General features: G+C 39.7%; 1 protein-coding gene across 5 annotated transcripts in view; it reads right to left on the bottom strand.

Annotated features, from left to right (window-relative positions):
• CFH (complement factor H) overlaps window positions 1-16,306 on the bottom strand; it is a 120,868-nt gene extending 104,562 nt beyond the window's left edge. For 2 of the 5 annotated variants that reach the window (XM_039484114.1, XM_039484117.1), the window contains exons 1-4: window positions 16,102-16,305; window positions 7,374-7,559; window positions 2,114-2,219; window positions 708-784 (exon numbers count right to left, since the gene is read on the bottom strand). In XM_039484114.1, the coding sequence (XP_039340048.1) occupies window positions 708-784; window positions 2,114-2,219; window positions 7,374-7,559; window positions 16,102-16,159 (427 nt within the window). In that variant the 5' untranslated portion in view covers window positions 16,160-16,305. Of the gene's footprint in view, window positions 1-707; window positions 785-2,113; window positions 2,220-7,373; window positions 7,560-12,159; window positions 12,257-16,101 lie in introns of those variants that run through there. The other 3 variants (XM_039484115.1, XM_039484116.1, XM_039484118.1) reach the window with 3 other exon arrangements.
• Between the last annotated feature and the right edge of the window lie 626 nt (window positions 16,307-16,932).

Genomic DNA, 16,932 nt, shown 5'->3' with positions numbered 1-16,932 from the left:
GTACTGTGGGATGTGCATTCATTGTATGACAGAACACTTTCCCCATAAGTATTAAAGCTCTACAGAACAAAATTAAGAAGATTATCTAAGAACAACATTAAAGGACAGATTGTGACATCATTGATCATGCTGAATGAGTAATACTACTGAAACCAATCGGACTACATGTGGAGTAAGGTAGAGCCCATCAGCCGGATTGGGATCCTGTGGGTCCTGCAGGACACACTGCCACAATAGTAGAAAAAGTAAAATGTATTTATTGTGGGCGGGATTGGGTGGGAAAAAAAACAAAACAAAAAAAAACAAAAAAAACAAAAAAAAACAAATCAGACTGTGGAAATTTGGAGGAAAACACTACATTTCTTGTCAGTTTACCAAGAGTAGCCTATTTGGGAAATTGCTATTTTGTTTGAGCTTCTCTTTCCTATATGTGTTTATCTCCCTCCCCTCTCTTGCGGGATTTGTGGGATCTAAGATTTTTTTTGGTTTGGAGCAGGATAAAAATGCCAGAAATAATTCAAGAGAGGGTGGGAGTGGGCACTGCAGGGCGGGATGGGAGCGAAATTTAAATAGTCTCACAGAGGGCTCTAGAGAAAGGTACTAATCAATGTGAGCAAAGATATCACAGTTGGGTCCTCAATAGTTTTAAGCAGGCAAATATTAAACAAAAATCAGTTTGAAAAAAGATTGTTGTAGACTCCATTTACCTTCACAGTGGGGGAGTTCATTGCTCCATCCATCTGCCTGACACTCACGGAAATTTCTTTGGCTGAGCATCTGATAACTTACCAAAAAAATTGTAACCAAAATATAAAACTCTAAAATACAGCAGCATTATGTGTTAACAGGTTATGTGATGCTATTACAGTTAAAACAATGCAAGTAGTTTCCCCTGTTCTAATACGTAAACTAACCCAAAACATTTGCCTGGAGAAGGAAACAATACTGTCTCTACTGGGCTCCTTCTCCACTTTGTTAAACTTCCTATTGCTCACAGTAGCAGAATAGTAAGTGGCAGCAGTAAAGCTTCATTGAAGCTTCTTTATTACAGAGAGCTGCTAATGCTAAACTCTGGCTCAGCCCTCTGTATAGAAGCCATTGTAATTCACTGTGGTCCCACAACATTAGGGAGAATTGCAACTTCTAAGCCCAGTTCACTGGTACCCTCTAGCACAAAGGAGGCATAAGCCTGGTGAAAATGGCAGATTAAGCCAAGTTTATGGATGTTTTGCATTGCCAGAGCAGTGCAAAACCGCCAGACTGTAATGGAGTATATCTTATTATACAGAAGATTTTTTTATTCAATTTACTAAAGCTCTTTCTAGAGAGCTATAGTTAGTCGTGAATGCACACGATGAATGTAGTTACTGAGTCTACCACAAAGTCATAATTTGAAAAAAAAATTCTCTGCAATTACTATAGAACAGGAATGATTAATGTTTGGCTTGTAGGTCAGGGCCTGATTTTCACAAGTGCTGACCTCTGAAAATCAGGCCTCTGACCCACTAAGCCCCGTAACAAGGCTTCATCAGTTCATTAGTTTCTGAGTCCTGGATCTCCATATTAAATATGAGATCAACTGCAGTCAGTCTAAGCAAATTAGGTGTGGTCCTCAGGAGGACAAAGTTTGGCTGACTCTGCTACAGAAGCAGCAAAGAGTCCTGTGGCACCTTATAGACTAACAGACGTATTGAAGCATGAGCTTTCATGCTTCATTGGATGCATGGGTATTCACCCATGAAAGCTCATGCTCCAATACATCTGTTAGTCTATAAGGTGCCACAGGACTCTTTGCTGCTTTTACAGATCCAGACTAACACGGCTACCCCTCTGATACTCTGCTACAGAAGTACATTTGAAGGTATAAGTTTAAAGAGTTATGTTAAATAGTCTTATGGAAACCCAAGGTGTTTTTAATGTAATGAAACTGGATGCGCTTTCATCATTAACCACTTCTAACTATAGAAATTTAACAATATTAACAGAATGTAAATCTGTCAGTCTTAAATATAAAATCGCAAAGCCATAACTAGACACTTACTCCATTAACTTTTACACCCCACATTGACCTGCTCTAGTACTATCAGTATATTGAATAACAAAACAACATTACCCTTCATCACATTTGTACTCAACACGAGCACCAAATACAAACTCTGTTCCAGCAGTAAGTTCAAAGGAGCCAAACTGAATATCTCCAGGATGGCCACAGGGCTTGTCTGTGGGGGTGGAAAAAAAGGGAAATGTGTTTATAAACCTTCTACAGTGCTGTAAAGGGAGGTAACTTTGACTGTCAGATAGGAATTGTATTTGCTATATGGGGTGGAATTTTCAAAAGCTTTCGGCATTAGCTTAATTCTCTCCTATTAAAGTCAATGGGAGTTTTACCATTGATTTCAGTGGTAGCTGAATGCCGAGCACTTTTGAAAACTCAACCATAATGCTGGCAAATTAAATACTGGGACTATCCAAATTTTTGCTTTCTGAGTGACAAACAGCAAAGAATCTGACTCTATAAAATATTTGTGAATACTCTAAAGGCCTCTGCTCTAAAATTGGATGCTTTGTCAGACCTATGATCAGATTTAAATACACATTGAAAAATCCCAATTTGTTAATATTTTTTTAAGGCACAAGGTTTATTGACCTGATATTTAAAACTTTTCCTTGTACACTTTCAAAAGGATTCTTTCAAAGAGGTAAGGGCTATTTAGAAATGCTTCTATACGTATACATGTATATTAGGAGGAAAATAAACATATTATTAAGTCAATCAAGTAAATTACATGTACAGCTTGTTACATAGGTGATACACGGAGACAGAACTGTAATTATGCATTGACCTTTTAACTGAGGGATATAGTAAATTCCAGCATGCTAATGAAGTTTTTAAATACCTGGTCATAAATTCCCAGATTATAGCAGTGAGGAGCTTGAGTTATATGAAAAACATTGTTCATGAAAAGATATCTGACTGAGAGATGGCACTTTGGTTCTGCAGAAGATAAATACACTCCTACAATGACAAGCTGGGACCCTGGGTGAATGGTTACCCTTCAAACTGGAGCCCAAGGACTTCTTAAGATAGAAGGATGTGTGAGCCAGGGACCTCTTGGTGCCGTCTGGCAGAGGGCATCAGTGTACATAAGGATTACAGGGATCCCCCTTGGTCTGGTATCTACCTTCTAGTTTGCCAAGAGTGTCACGTAAGGTATCTACTGAAAGTTTGTGTCACAATGGTCATCATGATCACTGAAAAATGTATGTATGGATAATATGTAAGGGGTTTATACACACATACTTATGTTCTTTTGGCCTGTGAGTTGGAGTCAGTCACCAAAAGTTGAAAAACAAGTTTATTTCAGGCAGAAAATGTTTATCTAGCAGTCTGTCTGTAAGTAAATGGAGTATTGTATAGTTCACAATGAATGCCCATTTACAGTCTGAGCTAAATGTTAATGATGGGATTATGAAATCTTCGGAGGGGGGAATTTACAGCAGGAAATAAACGAGCAGGAAGGTCTTTTATAAGTGAAGATCATGGATTTTTGGACTGCAACTGTAGGTACAGAGACTAACTCTACATTCTTCATCTAGGATGCAAGATAACAGAGGGTTTGCTTCATGAAATAAGGATCACAAGTTTTTACATCCTGGGAGAAGAAATTTGGGTGACGTAAAGATCTAGATACTAGACAGAAGAGTATCATGTTAGTTAAGTCTGGGCTCTATTATGTGTGTTATGATTCTGTTTTAGACGTAACCCTTTGTTTCCAATATTTCAGCTTGCTATCATTTGAAACTCTGTTCTTTGTTAAATAAACTTAAAAATGCTTTCTCTATAAACAAACTTAAGTGCTGTGTGTTAAGCAGAACTCTATTCTGTGGTATAACTGGTAAGCTGTGGTGTTCTATTCCTTTGGGAATAGAGGATCTGGGAGTGTCCAGTGGATTGGGGCTGGATGCTACAGGAAGATGCTTGAAGGACTTGGGGATTGGTGTGTGCCTATCACTAACCTGAAGAGGAACAGCGCAGCCTGCATAGGCGGAGAGAAGTGTGCTCGTTCTGCCTGCGGCTAGTGGTGTCAGGAAGCTGCACCCTGATAAGCACAGATAAGGGGAGGTGGTAGTGAGGTGCCTCACAACCCTACCCCTGGGAAGCACCACAGTGGAGTAATCAGGCAGGATCTACATCCAGTTTGCTTGTGAGAGAGTCACCCTTAGAATGGTGAAAAATGAAGAAACAGGTTATGGATTGCTATTTTCTGTTTATTTCAGGTAAGGAAATAGAGTGCAGTATAAAATGAGTAGACAAGAACCTACTCCAAACTAAATAAGCAATAGTTGGAGCAGCAGTGTGAAGCTCGTGAATTAGATGATGAAGGGAAAATCACTGAGGAACTGAGATTTTCACTCATGGAACAAGTAAAGTTATGCACAGGTATAGCCCTCAATGAAACAGCTATGAAGTTGGAGTTGGCCATCTAGGAGGTGGCAAAAGTAGAGAAAGAACCATCTGTGGGCAGCCAAAGATAAATGGGACGCAGTGGAAACCACACACCAGAGAGCACTGGAGCTGGAAGACAACATTTTTGAAGCCCAAGAAGCAGAGGTCAAAGAAAAGAAGGAGAGGCAAGAAAAAGAGATGGCAGGCAGCACGCCCTGAGCATACTGGACTTACAAAAGCAGATCCTTCAGCCCATGTGTAATCCTCACCAGGGATCACACAGCTGGGACAAACTGTGCGCTAGTTACTGGAAGACTGATTGCACTGAAGAATATTTAACCACCTTTGAAAGGATCTGCAGTGTACATAACAACTCTCTAATGACTGGAGAATGACCATCTTACTCTCCAAACTGAATGGTAAAACTTTGAAGGTGTTTGATTATATGGATGTAAATGAGACTATGGAGTATGACATTTTAAAATTGTTTGTGTCAGAAAGGTTTCAAATTACACCAGAGGCATACCACAAAGTGTATAAACCTTTAAAAGGTTGACAATTTAAGTCACAGGGAATATATTCATAAAATGGTGGATTATTTGGAAAAAAAATGACAAAAAAGTAAAGGGGCAGAAACTTATGACCAGTTAATAGATCTATTTGCTCAAGAACATTTCTCTGAGGTCTGCTATAAGCAGGAGAGAGCTGTAGGTGGGAGACATCTGTGGAAGCAGTTGCAGAAGCAACTGACTTGTACATAGAAGAGAGATCCTTCATAGAGTTCACATCCCAAAGGGAAGGGCAAAAAACCTGTAGTAAAAGAGTGTCTTTGGTTTCTTCCTGGAAAAAAGGAGGGAGGGAATGGGATTAAGCTCACATCACTCTTTATTTCATATTTAAGAGCAGGGCCTCACTGGCTAAGTTTCTGAACCATTTACTCTAGTTCTGTAGCTATTCCACATATTTTTTCACCTCTGATTTCTTTACTGTGTATTATTAGAATACTGTGTCCAGTTTTTGTGTTCACACTTCACAAAAGATGTTGGTAAATTGCAAAGAGCAACAAGAATGATTAGAGGTCTGGAAAACATGCCTGACTGAGAAATTAAAGAGGCTCAATCTATTTACTTTATCAAAGAGAAGATTAAACAAAGATTTGATTGTGCTCTAGAAGTGTCTCTACTGGGAAGTGATTTCCAATAATAGACCACTTTTTAAACTAAGAGAAGAAGGCATAACAAAATCAAATGTTTGGAAATTGAAGCTAAGTAAATTCAAACTAGAAATAGGCAAAAAGAATTAAATGAGGGTAATTAACCATTGGATCCATTTACCTAGAGACAGGGTGGATTCTTCATCACTTGCCATCTTTAAATCAATGTTCTATCTTAAACAGAAATTATGGTATTGATGAAGAAATTATCGGGCTGTGTTCTTTGGCTTGGGTTATGGAGGAGGTCATATCAGATAATCATAATAATCCCTTCTGGTCCTAGAATCTATGATTTTCTCTTAATGATTTTCATGTCAAATTAACTTTGCTATATGTAGGATATTTTGATTAGAGATGTAGACTATTTGGGAAAGAAGCATATTTGGATGACTCAGAGAAGATAACTGATTCCAGATTTAAAGGAGCATGTAATCAAAAGGAAAGGAATCGTGGGACCCCTTCCTAAAAGTGCTGGCCATGTTCATTCTTGGAACAAGCACTATTTAATGACCTTCAGAGATCTAGACTTTATTCAGACTGCTTTGCTTCTTCAATGAGCTTTACAAACATAATCTCTTTTTAAATGATTATATGATATCTAAAACATCAGACTTGAAAGAACATATGGTAAAATTAATGGGAAGTTTAATTACAGTAGATGTTAATCTGACTTGATTATTCATAGAGCTAGTCAGGAATTATCTGTCTGAATGACCTTCTGATGGATAATTCAGTTTCTGCAAAATTGATATTTTCTTTGGAAAAATCTTGATCTTTCCAAACATTTTTGATTTTCCATTGGGAAAATTTAAATGAAATATTTCATTGTAGGTCACTTCAACCTGAACTGGAATGTTTCAATTTCTTGAACTGACCCGACCCAGAACATTTAGTTTTGAATCAGGTCAATAAAACATTAAATTGCATTTCTATGAATCCATTATATAATGACAGGTTTCAGAGTCCCCCTTCTCTCCTGCAGGCCATGTTCCCTGGAGAACTACATCTCCCATAATGCACTGTGGATTTCCCTCTGATTGATATGTATGATGTAATATGGAGGTCAGATGATTCTCAGTACATAATAAATGTTGTAGTCTGGTCAGGGAGCCTATATGGGAAAAATGGAGGTATCAAGGCGCCTGAACATCAATTCCCATGAGGCAATGCGTCACTTTGGTAAAATGCAGTTTAAATAGAACTGATTGAAATGTTTCATTTCAACCAAAACTGTTTTGACCTTTCAGAACCAATTTTTTTTAAAATTTTCCATTCTGTGAAACATTTCAAAAATCAACTTTTCATTCTAATTTATGACAAAAAATAAATGTTCAAATGTAAGAATTTCCCATAGGATGGAAATTCTGAATTTTGCTCAGTTCTGGTTATTTCTTACTATGAAGTAGCTATGTTTACCTTGAGCAACTGTTAAAAAACACCTGCTTTGCTAAATCATCTATCTGTACCTTTGGTGTCTGTATTGTAAATCACAGTAGTAATAATAGAGATTCTTTTTAATGGAATTTTCTTTCTCACTAAAGTTTAGGGGCCAAATCTTGGAATTATTACAGACAAAACTCCAATTGTTGTTAATGAGTATCATTGCCCAAGTGAGGACTTTGTGATGTCTCCCTAAATGTTGACCTGAAGAAAAAGGGAAAATGACAGAAAGTATTTCAGTTGAACATATTCACATTTTGTACAGATACTTACTTCTACATTCCACATATGGGGGGACATGTTTCCACACACCATTTGTACACTGAAATGTAACACGACCAAGTTTTATGTACCCAGGTCGACAGTTGTAAGTTGCCAAAGTACCATGTGGATAGGATGCCTTGTCCCAGGTTTCTGTAAGTATTTCCTTAGTTCTTCTAGGAGGTGGAGTTTCACAATCTAGATATTAAGTAAATGAGAATTTTTTTATTAAAATAGATGGTAAATACCCAAAAATAATGTTAACAAAAGGAAGAAGGAGATTTGAGAGCAAGCAAGTGCAGCTTCTTGATTGTAATTACCACACAATGTTTAGAAAGATCATGGGCAACTGGAAGGTTTCAGAGTGGTACCCTGTTAGACTGTGTCAGCATAAACAACAAGGAGTATTTGTGGCATCTTACAGACTAACAAATTTATTTGGGCATAAGCTTTCATGGGCTAAAACCCATTTCATCAGATGCATGGAGTGGAAAATACAGTAGGCAGGTATATATACACAGTACATGAAAAGATGGGAGTTGCATTACCAAGTGTATGTGTGGGGAGTCAATGCTAATGAGACAATTCAATTAAAGTGGAAGTGGGCTATTCTCAACAGGAGGGGGAAAAAATCACTTTTGTAGTGGTAATGAGACCAATGTAATCAGGGTAGCCCATTTCAAACAGTTGACAAGAAGGTGTAAGTAACAGTAGGGGGAAATTAGCATGGGGAAATTAGTTTTTGTAGTGACCCATCCACTCTCAGTCTTTATTCAGCCCTGATTTGATGGTGTCCAGTTTGAAAATTAATTCCAGTTCTGCAGTTTCTCGTTGGAGTCTGTTTTTGAAGTTTTTTTTGTTGAAGAATTGCCACTTTATTCTGTTATTGAGTGTCCAGGGAGATCGAAGTGTTCTCCGACTGGTTTTTGAATGTTATAATTCTTGACATCTGATTTGTGTCCATTTATTCTTTTGCGTAGAGACTGTCCTATTTGGCCAATGTACAATGTACAAACTGGACACTGTGGAAGTAGAGAAAGAACTGACAGAGATTTGAAGGGGATTTCATATTCAAACAGTCCCCTTGTGTGAGCAAGAGTCAGGCTAGCTGTAACCCTAATTACACGAGATTTGTAGAAGCAAGGATTGTGTGAGGCAAGTGGGAAAGAACTGTATGAGAAGTTGTTGTGACCTTGTGTTAGATAAGTATAGAATGTAGACTATAGTCTAAATTGTTGAGGAAAATAAGATATCGGGAGGACAGATGTATAAAACAAATGGAGCTGTCGTCCATTATTGTATGTAACAGAAGATATAAATGCTTGCTGTAATTGTTTACCTGGAGAGAGACCTGTTCTGCTCTCTCCCTCCAGGCAATTGCTAGAGAAAATAAAGTATTTGACTTGCTGCACCCAAACTGAGAGTAAGAACTCTGTTTTTCTCCAACACCATCAGACTAACCTGATTTTTAATAGAATGGAAAGAACTTGGTACATATCTCATAGCAAACCAAAATTGTCAATCAAATGTGAAACAATAAATATCTAGACACTGGGGATAATTACCACCTTCCAGCATAACTATAACAGCAGCACCACTTTTTTTTTAGCACACAATTGCGGATTCGCAGATAAAAAAGACCTGAACACAGAGTCTGAAAACTCAGCTATAGCTAAAAAGACTTTTTATAATGATTTAAATCACCAAAAAGAAACAAAAACTTCTGTAGAAAAAACAAAGTGCAAGCAAAATGTTCAGTCGTAAGGGATTTACTCCCAGTGAGATTCACTGAGTTCAGGAAGGTTTGTGCAAGGTCCTTTGCACCACTCAAGTGGTGAGGCCACATGCAGATTGGAGGCAGCAATAGAAGGTACACCTTGAACATAGGTGGCAGGTTTGTATAATTTTTGGTGGTGCCGAAAATGGGGTCCCCCGCCACTCCCGCCCTGTAAGCCGATATAAAATGAAGCTACAACGCGTCAGCACCACCAGATTACAAGGGTCAATTAAAAGTGGAAAGTCAGAAGCAGCACTTGCCTGCTTCAATATACGGTATTATATTTTGTTGCACCTGTTGTGACAAAGTGGGAATGTTCTTAATGTTTTCTCTGAATAATGTGTGGGTGCCTCAGTTTCCCCTGCAAGGTGCCAACTGAAGGTGTTGGGGACAAAGAGATCAGGTGGCCTCCTTTTCCAGAAGAGACACAAAGGCCAGAGGAGGGAGTGTCAGTTTGTAGCTGGCTGGGGAAATGGGGAGAGGCCCAGAACTTGGGTCTAGGCTCCCCACCCTCCAAGATGGACCTGACTGAAGGGTCCTGTTTTCTGTACCTACAAGCTCTGTTTTAGACAGTGATCCTGTCATCTAATAAACCTTCTGTTTTACCCGCTGGCTGAGAGTCAAGTCTGACTGCAGAGTTGGGGTGCAGGGACCTCTGGTTGCCCCAGGACCTGCCTGGGTACACTCGCTGCAGAAAGCGCACAGTGTGGAAGGGCATGTTGAATGTTCTGAGATCAGACTCAAGAAGGTGTAAGCTTCTTGCCCTGCAGACAGTATGCTCAGAGAGAGGAGGCTCCCCCAGAGTCTTGACTGGCTTTGTATGGAGTAGTTCCAAAGCATCCCAGCATCCCCTTCCACACCATGTGCTTCCCGGAAGTCCACACAGGCACTGACACTCCCTCCTCTGGCCTTTGTCTCTTTTCCAGGCATTAGGAGGCCACCCGATCTCTCTGTTCTCCAACACCTTCAGTTGGCACCTTGTAGGAGAGCGGCCCAGGCCATCAGTTGCCTGGAGACAGGGTTTTGGCCATTCTCTGTGCAGACGGCATCACACTGGCATTCTAGGGCTCTACAACAATCACACACCCTTATCCCACCATCTAAATCATTGAGAAATGCATAGGGGAAACTGAGACACCCACACAGTATTCAGAGAAAACATTAAGAACATTCCCACTTTGTAACACCTGTATACTTTAAAGGGTGTAAAATAATCAAGTATTGTGCTAAACACAATGATACTCCAAACTGACCACCAAATTTAAGTTGCACATTTTTCCCCTCAAGTAAGGCCTCTGGGGTGGGGTTGGGGATGAGGGGTTCACAGTGCAGGAGGGTGCGCAGGGTTGGGGTGCTGGGGGCGCAGGCTCTGGGGTGGGGCAGGGCTTAGGATAAGGAACTTGGGATGCAGACAGGCTGGCCCAGGGCTAGGGCCAGAGAGGACTCCTCCCCCTTATTGGCAGCAGCAAGCTCCAGGGGAGGGACTCCTCCTCTACCCCCCTCCCCCCGGCAGCACACTCACTCTGCACCACGGTCACTGCAGATGCTCCTAGGACTCTCTTAGGTCCAGAAAGCCCACTCGCCTCCCCTATGGTGGGTACCAGGGGGGTTGCCATCACGTGTGGCCTCCCCTGCTGCTGCCCCTCACCATAGCCTCACTGGGGATGGGGGATGGAACTGCCTCTTGCCCAGCATGGGGCAGGAGTGGGGACTGCAGGGTTGTGGCTGGGGTGGGGAAGTAGGGTGTCACAAAATTCACCCAAGCACCAGCTGCTCAGGTCTAGGAAGCCCCCTCCTCCCCCATCTCCCCTGTGGTAGGTGGGTGGGTGCTGCGGGGCGGGGGGACTGCCAGCACATGTGACTTCCTTCCTCCTCTGCTGCAGCCTGCTGCCCATCACCCTTGTCTCACTGGGGATGGGGCTGCCCCTTGCCCAGCATTGGGCAAGAGTGAGGGCTGCGGGGGGAGGGGGTGGATCACAGGGTCAAACCTCATCGAAGCCCCAGCAGCTGCTCAGGTGAGTGAGGTCCACCCCAGATGTCCATCTCCTGGATGGAAGTCCCCTTGGTGTCTCCTCCATGTGGGTGCTGGGGGCGGGGAAGAGAGCTCCCAAGCACGTGTGTGCCTTCCCCCCCACACTCCTCTCTCCCTCTTCCCCTCCCCCGGTGCGCCAAGAGGCTGCCCGACGCTGATCTCTATAGCCTTAGGCAGAAGCAGCACAAGCAGGGGAGAGAGGCACAGGCTGTTTTCTTTCAGGCAGGGAAGCACTGAGGTGGGGGAGGGGCAGGGCCCGCTCCAGGCAGGGCCAGGGGAGAAACCCCCCAGCAGCTCCAAATATTGGTGGAGCACAGCCCTCAGCCTTGAATATTTCTGGTGCTCGAGCACCTTGAGCCCGTATAACCTGCCATCCCTAATCCTTGATTGCCATATAAAGGGGTCTCCATGCTGCCCCTCTGTTGGAAGTTGTCCTGGTGCTGACTAGAAGGGAGACACACAATGAGCAATTAAGCAAGTGGGCAGGGATAATATGTCATTGCTAGGCTGGGGTGGGAGGAGGAAGCTGCACTATGGGTTCTTGCCCAGGCAACAGATGGGAGTGATACATTTCAGTTCCCCAGTACCCCTGAACTTCTGCAGCATAAATCCTAATTACTGTCTTTATGTAGGAAATGAATTTCATTTTATTAGCACCACATTTTTTTTACCTCTCAGTATTTATAATTCACTAATATGGATGCCTATAGCTGAGAGTTACTCAGAAAGTTATGCAGAACCAGGAGAACTATTTATTACAGAACAAGTCTGTAAAACTAAAGCAGACAACTGTGTAAAATTATTACTCTAAGCCCACTAGAGGGTGCCCACATGCTATCAAAAACCAGATGCTGGGACTTTCACAGAGTAACTAGCAAGACCCATTAAAACTCATTTGCTTTTTTAATCCACTAACTTTTTGCTTCCCTCCTTTTTTAAATAATATGTTGGGTTGATATTCTGATAAATCACCAGCAATTATTACATACCAACAGCTAAGTGAAATACATTCCTCATCTTCGCTTTCTCTCAAAAAGGTATCTTTTCTTTCTTCCCATTTCTTCCCTTTGCATACAGTTCTGCTCATTTGAATGGATAAATGATAATAGTTCTATAACTAAATAGCAACATTTTGGCTGCAGGAGTGTTTGTGCAGCAGTAACATTAAAATATAAAAACCATTTGGCCCTCAGTTTTTTTCATACATCGGCAATGCATCTTTATGACACATTTGTGCACCAAGTATTCACCTTGAAGTTCAAATAGGTGGTGAGAAGGATAGAATGTGGACTTCAGTGTTTCCATTTTTAAGTATATAAATTCCATTAAGTAGTGACATTTTCCCTTCATGTCTATGAGAAAAAACTTATTTCCTGTTCATGCTTACATCAAAGGGAAAATAGACTTGTGTCTGCTTCATTTTTCTTTAATAAATGACACATTTGACAATATTGTTTTTGTTGACAAATTAAAATAAATACCTTATTATGACCATTTCAGTGGTTGCACATGTTTCTAGATTTGGTTTTCTTTATATCATTTAATTCAAAATGTGAATTTTATGTAAGATTTTGGTGCAATTTATTTTCCCCTAGCCTTAATGAAGTAGGACATTTTAGGATTTCTAGAAAAAACTTGGTTTGAAAAGAGACCAGGAATTTCTCAGATTCTACAGAAATTGTATATTTCAGAAAAGCTCATGGCACTTTGAGTTCTCAGAATGGGAAAGGCATAGTCAAAAACTCTATGTTTATGAAGATTATTTTTGTCATTAAAGATAGCACTAACTTTTCTAATCTTCCCTGCCTATATCATCTGCTTTTGTAGTCTCTTTCATTAGCAACTTCAAGAACATTTAAGCAGCATTGGAGCTAAATAGAATACCAATGCGCAACTGATCATATCACACATAGAACACTATCATATTCAAATCCCACTTCAAGCATGTTTACAAAGAAAAAGCTACATATAATGTTTTTATTACAATATAAACCCCAAATTGATCTTGTTCACAATTCCATTTGCTCTCTATATACATGCTGTTGGTATGCTTCATGGTTGGCCCCATTAACCATGATGCCAGTTCATCAGCACAGTAACTATCTATTCAAGTAATTTTCTCTCTATAGTCTCCATAAGAGCTACTGTAAAAGCTTACATTGCACATAGCCTACTAATAACGGCAACTATCTGAATCATTCTCACAATATTTTACATAGTTAGATTTTCTTAATTAACAGGCTATGAAACATTAATTTTCTCAAACTTGACTAACATTTATATTCAAGATTTTCTTCTCAAATCTAACCTTCTTTACAGGTTGTCACAAACTGCACCTTCTTGGGCACACATCTTGTTTAAAAATCGTGTCTCTGGGTCACTGGTACAGCCCTGTTACCCCTCAAAGCTTCCTCTCAGGAAACTTACCGGTGAATATCGGATGATCCTGTCTGCTTTTCTTAACTCTATTTTGAGGACTCTTCAGATTTTTTTCAAAAGATCTCAGTTGACTATGACTCCAGCTTCTGGGTTTGGTAAACCCCTAAATGTTTATTTAGCCAGAGTAAATATAACATAAACATAACAATAGTTTTCAGTAACACTTCTACTTCTTACTCCCAGACCAGAGGGAAAACCTATAAAGTCCAGCACTTCTTCCCTTCCTGAGCACAGTCTATTTCTCCAACCTCTGTGTGTAATCATGATCCGATCCTCCGGAGGAGCCAACCGACAATTTTCAAATTCATCCCCCTTTCCCAAGTTTCAAATGAGCAGTCTGGGTAACGCTTCCATCCAGTAGTCTATTCCATCCAATAGATTTCATAATTAAGTTCTAGAGGCTGATACTCCACTCACAAACTGGTGCTATTCCACTGATTTAAATTGAATTACTCCTGGTTTACACTAACAGAAGCTGGGGGCAATCTAAACTCTAATGTCTATACTTATTGACAGGAACCGTGGCCACTTTGAAGTTAATGGGAGTTTTGCCATTGATTTCACCGGGGATAGGATTTCACTCATCTCAATGATCTATTTATTGCTCAAGCAAGAACTTTACTAACCATGATTTTAAAATATATTTAAAAGAAAATAGAAAATAAATCCTGGGATGCATAGGCCATTAGCTGTTTTTTTAAAGGCATAGTCTTTGCTCTGCTAATTGTGTCAGTTGTATGGATGGGTGACACTTTTGTTTTAAATTCACTTTAGTAAAGGGCTCTGAGACCAGTTATTCTATTGTTTACATTGTTGTAGATCTGGAATCATTTCACTGTAGAAAACGGATTTACCCCAGATTTGCAACAGTCAGGGCTGGCTCCAGGGGTTTTGCTGCCCCAAGCAGCCAAAAAAAAATAAATAAAATTAAAAAAAAAGCCGCGATCGCGATCTGTGGCAATTCAGCCGGAGGTCCTTCACTCTGAGCAGAAGCGAGGGACCCTCTGCAGAATTGCCGCCGAATAGCTGGACGTGCCACCCCTCTCAGAAGTGGCCACCCCAAGCACCTGCTTGCTAAGCTGATGCCTGGAGCCGGCTATGGCAACAGTGAAACTTAATGGTAACATCTGTCCTTGCTGAATCAAATGTTGCCTCATTTACACACCCTTGCAATCCCACTTATCAGAGGAATGTTACATGGGTGTGAAATGGAGGCCAAACTTGACCTACTTGTTTTTTCAAACTTGAAGATATTTTTACACTACTTTGAAACAACTGAGACCTTAGTAAAAGGTTTGTAAAGTAGTATATTAGTTATACATTTTAATAAATAATTATTTGGTTTAAATTATAATAGCAATAATAACACTGATATTGCCTACTGACTTTCCAGTTTAAAACTCAATCTCACTGAAATATCCTGAAAGAGAAAAGGCTATCTGAAAAATATTAGGTTCCAATCCTGCAATATTTACTCAGCTGCAAGATCCCACATAAATTTACTGAGATTTCTTAGGTGACTAAAAGATCAGGATTGTATGTAATTTGTAATTATGTAACTAATGTATGTAATTAAAAATTAAAAGTGATAATAGAAGTGAGACATGGATCAATGACACCCTTCTAATGCAAATGCAGGTACAGTTCCTCAATTGAAGGCATATTGTATATTAAACTATTATACACCCTAGGCAGACAGTATAGACACATTCTTATATTACAGAGGAAAGAATTTGAAAATTAAACAAAAATGCAGTTTGTTAGCCTTAGGGCATAAGAAACTGATCTGTGTTACAATAAATGGCAAGAGGGCTACCAAAGAAATAGAGGGAGCACACAGCTGGAATTAAAAAAAATGAAAGAAAGTTTTCATACAAAAACATTTCCCCTTTAATGGACAAGAAGTTTATTTCTCTGCCATCTAGCCATACAACCAGGATTTTAAAAAACGTATTTTGAAAGCATCTATTCCAGTCAATACTGTAAATGGTATTCTTTCAGTTTAACTTATTAATGACTTACAGTAATGAAATACAAAATCCCTTAACCAAAAGAACATTTTATAACTTTTTCAATATTGTATGTAATATTTACCTTATTAATTCTAAAGGAGATATTTATTTATTCACAATTATTAGATGTTAGCTTTAAACAATTATAACACAAATTAATATATTAAGCTGACAAACACATTGGACTTCTTGGCTCTAGTTTCTAAGCACAGTAATCAGTGAAAAAGCTGAACTTCAGTTTAATAGCATTGGGCACTACAGCAAAAATGTACCCAAATACACAGTTGAGATCACATTTACTATAAGATACTGCATACTGACTACTGCAAGACAGTTTTAATTAGTTTTGACTCCAAGACTCTGCAGAAAAAAAATGATAATCAAAGTTTTATCTATTTATAAAATATTTTGGAGACCACTTGTCCCAGACTGTCCCCAAAGTATCAGTGAGGATCATGCCTTTCTTTTCAATAAACTTACCTTTTTCTGCAGTACATGTCCACAGTAGGAGCAAAACAGAATAGCCCAGCAATATCATCTCAGTGACTCAGAAGCAGACCATCACATTTACAATGATAGGTGGTACTTTCTGTTGCTCTCGGCTATGTACACGCTGTCTTCTAACACTAACTGCTCCTGGAGGTGACCTTGCAAAGATTTTATTCTCTGACTTCAGCAATCACTTCCCCTAATCTTCTTGCAACACACAATAGTCTCTTTCTTTCTACACACATATATTATGCAATCTTTGCAGAAAAAAAGAGAGCCTTGTTAATATTGGTTGGCTCTGTCCTTTCAGTGTTCTGTTTGCTTTTACCACACACTTCATATCTGAGAGGCACCACAATCCCTCCTAATTAACACAAAATCAAATACAAGTTGCTTCAATGAATCTAAAAAGTTTATTTTGAAAGGATATTTTCTCTGTGTTTTATATGCTTAATTAATTAAATGTTAAAATGTATATGTTGTAATAGCAACCAAGGGCCTGATCCTGACGCACCAAAGTCAGAGACAAAATTCATTAACTACAACAGAAATAGGATCAGGTACCTAATCTTTCTTCACACTCTTAACCCTTCCCTAGCAGACCAACAGTCACATTGCAGTCCCTCACAGTCACACTGCGGTTATTCTAAACTACTAAGAAATACAGCATTTGGCCCTTGCAGAAACAGCTATATGGAGGGAAAAAAAGATTGAACAAAAAGGGATAGTGAGTAAGATCCAGCTCAGTACTTTTGTGGAAAGTTGAGAATTCTCATGCATTGTGCTACTATTCCACATCCAGTGACAAAAGGCAGAGTAATG

The sequence above is a fragment of the Mauremys reevesii genome, linkage group 8, assembly GCF_016161935.1.
Source record: "Mauremys reevesii isolate NIE-2019 linkage group 8, ASM1616193v1, whole genome shotgun sequence".
Taxonomy (NCBI): domain Eukaryota; kingdom Metazoa; phylum Chordata; order Testudines; family Geoemydidae; genus Mauremys; species Mauremys reevesii.
This window is presented reverse-complemented; position numbering and strand designations above follow the sequence as displayed.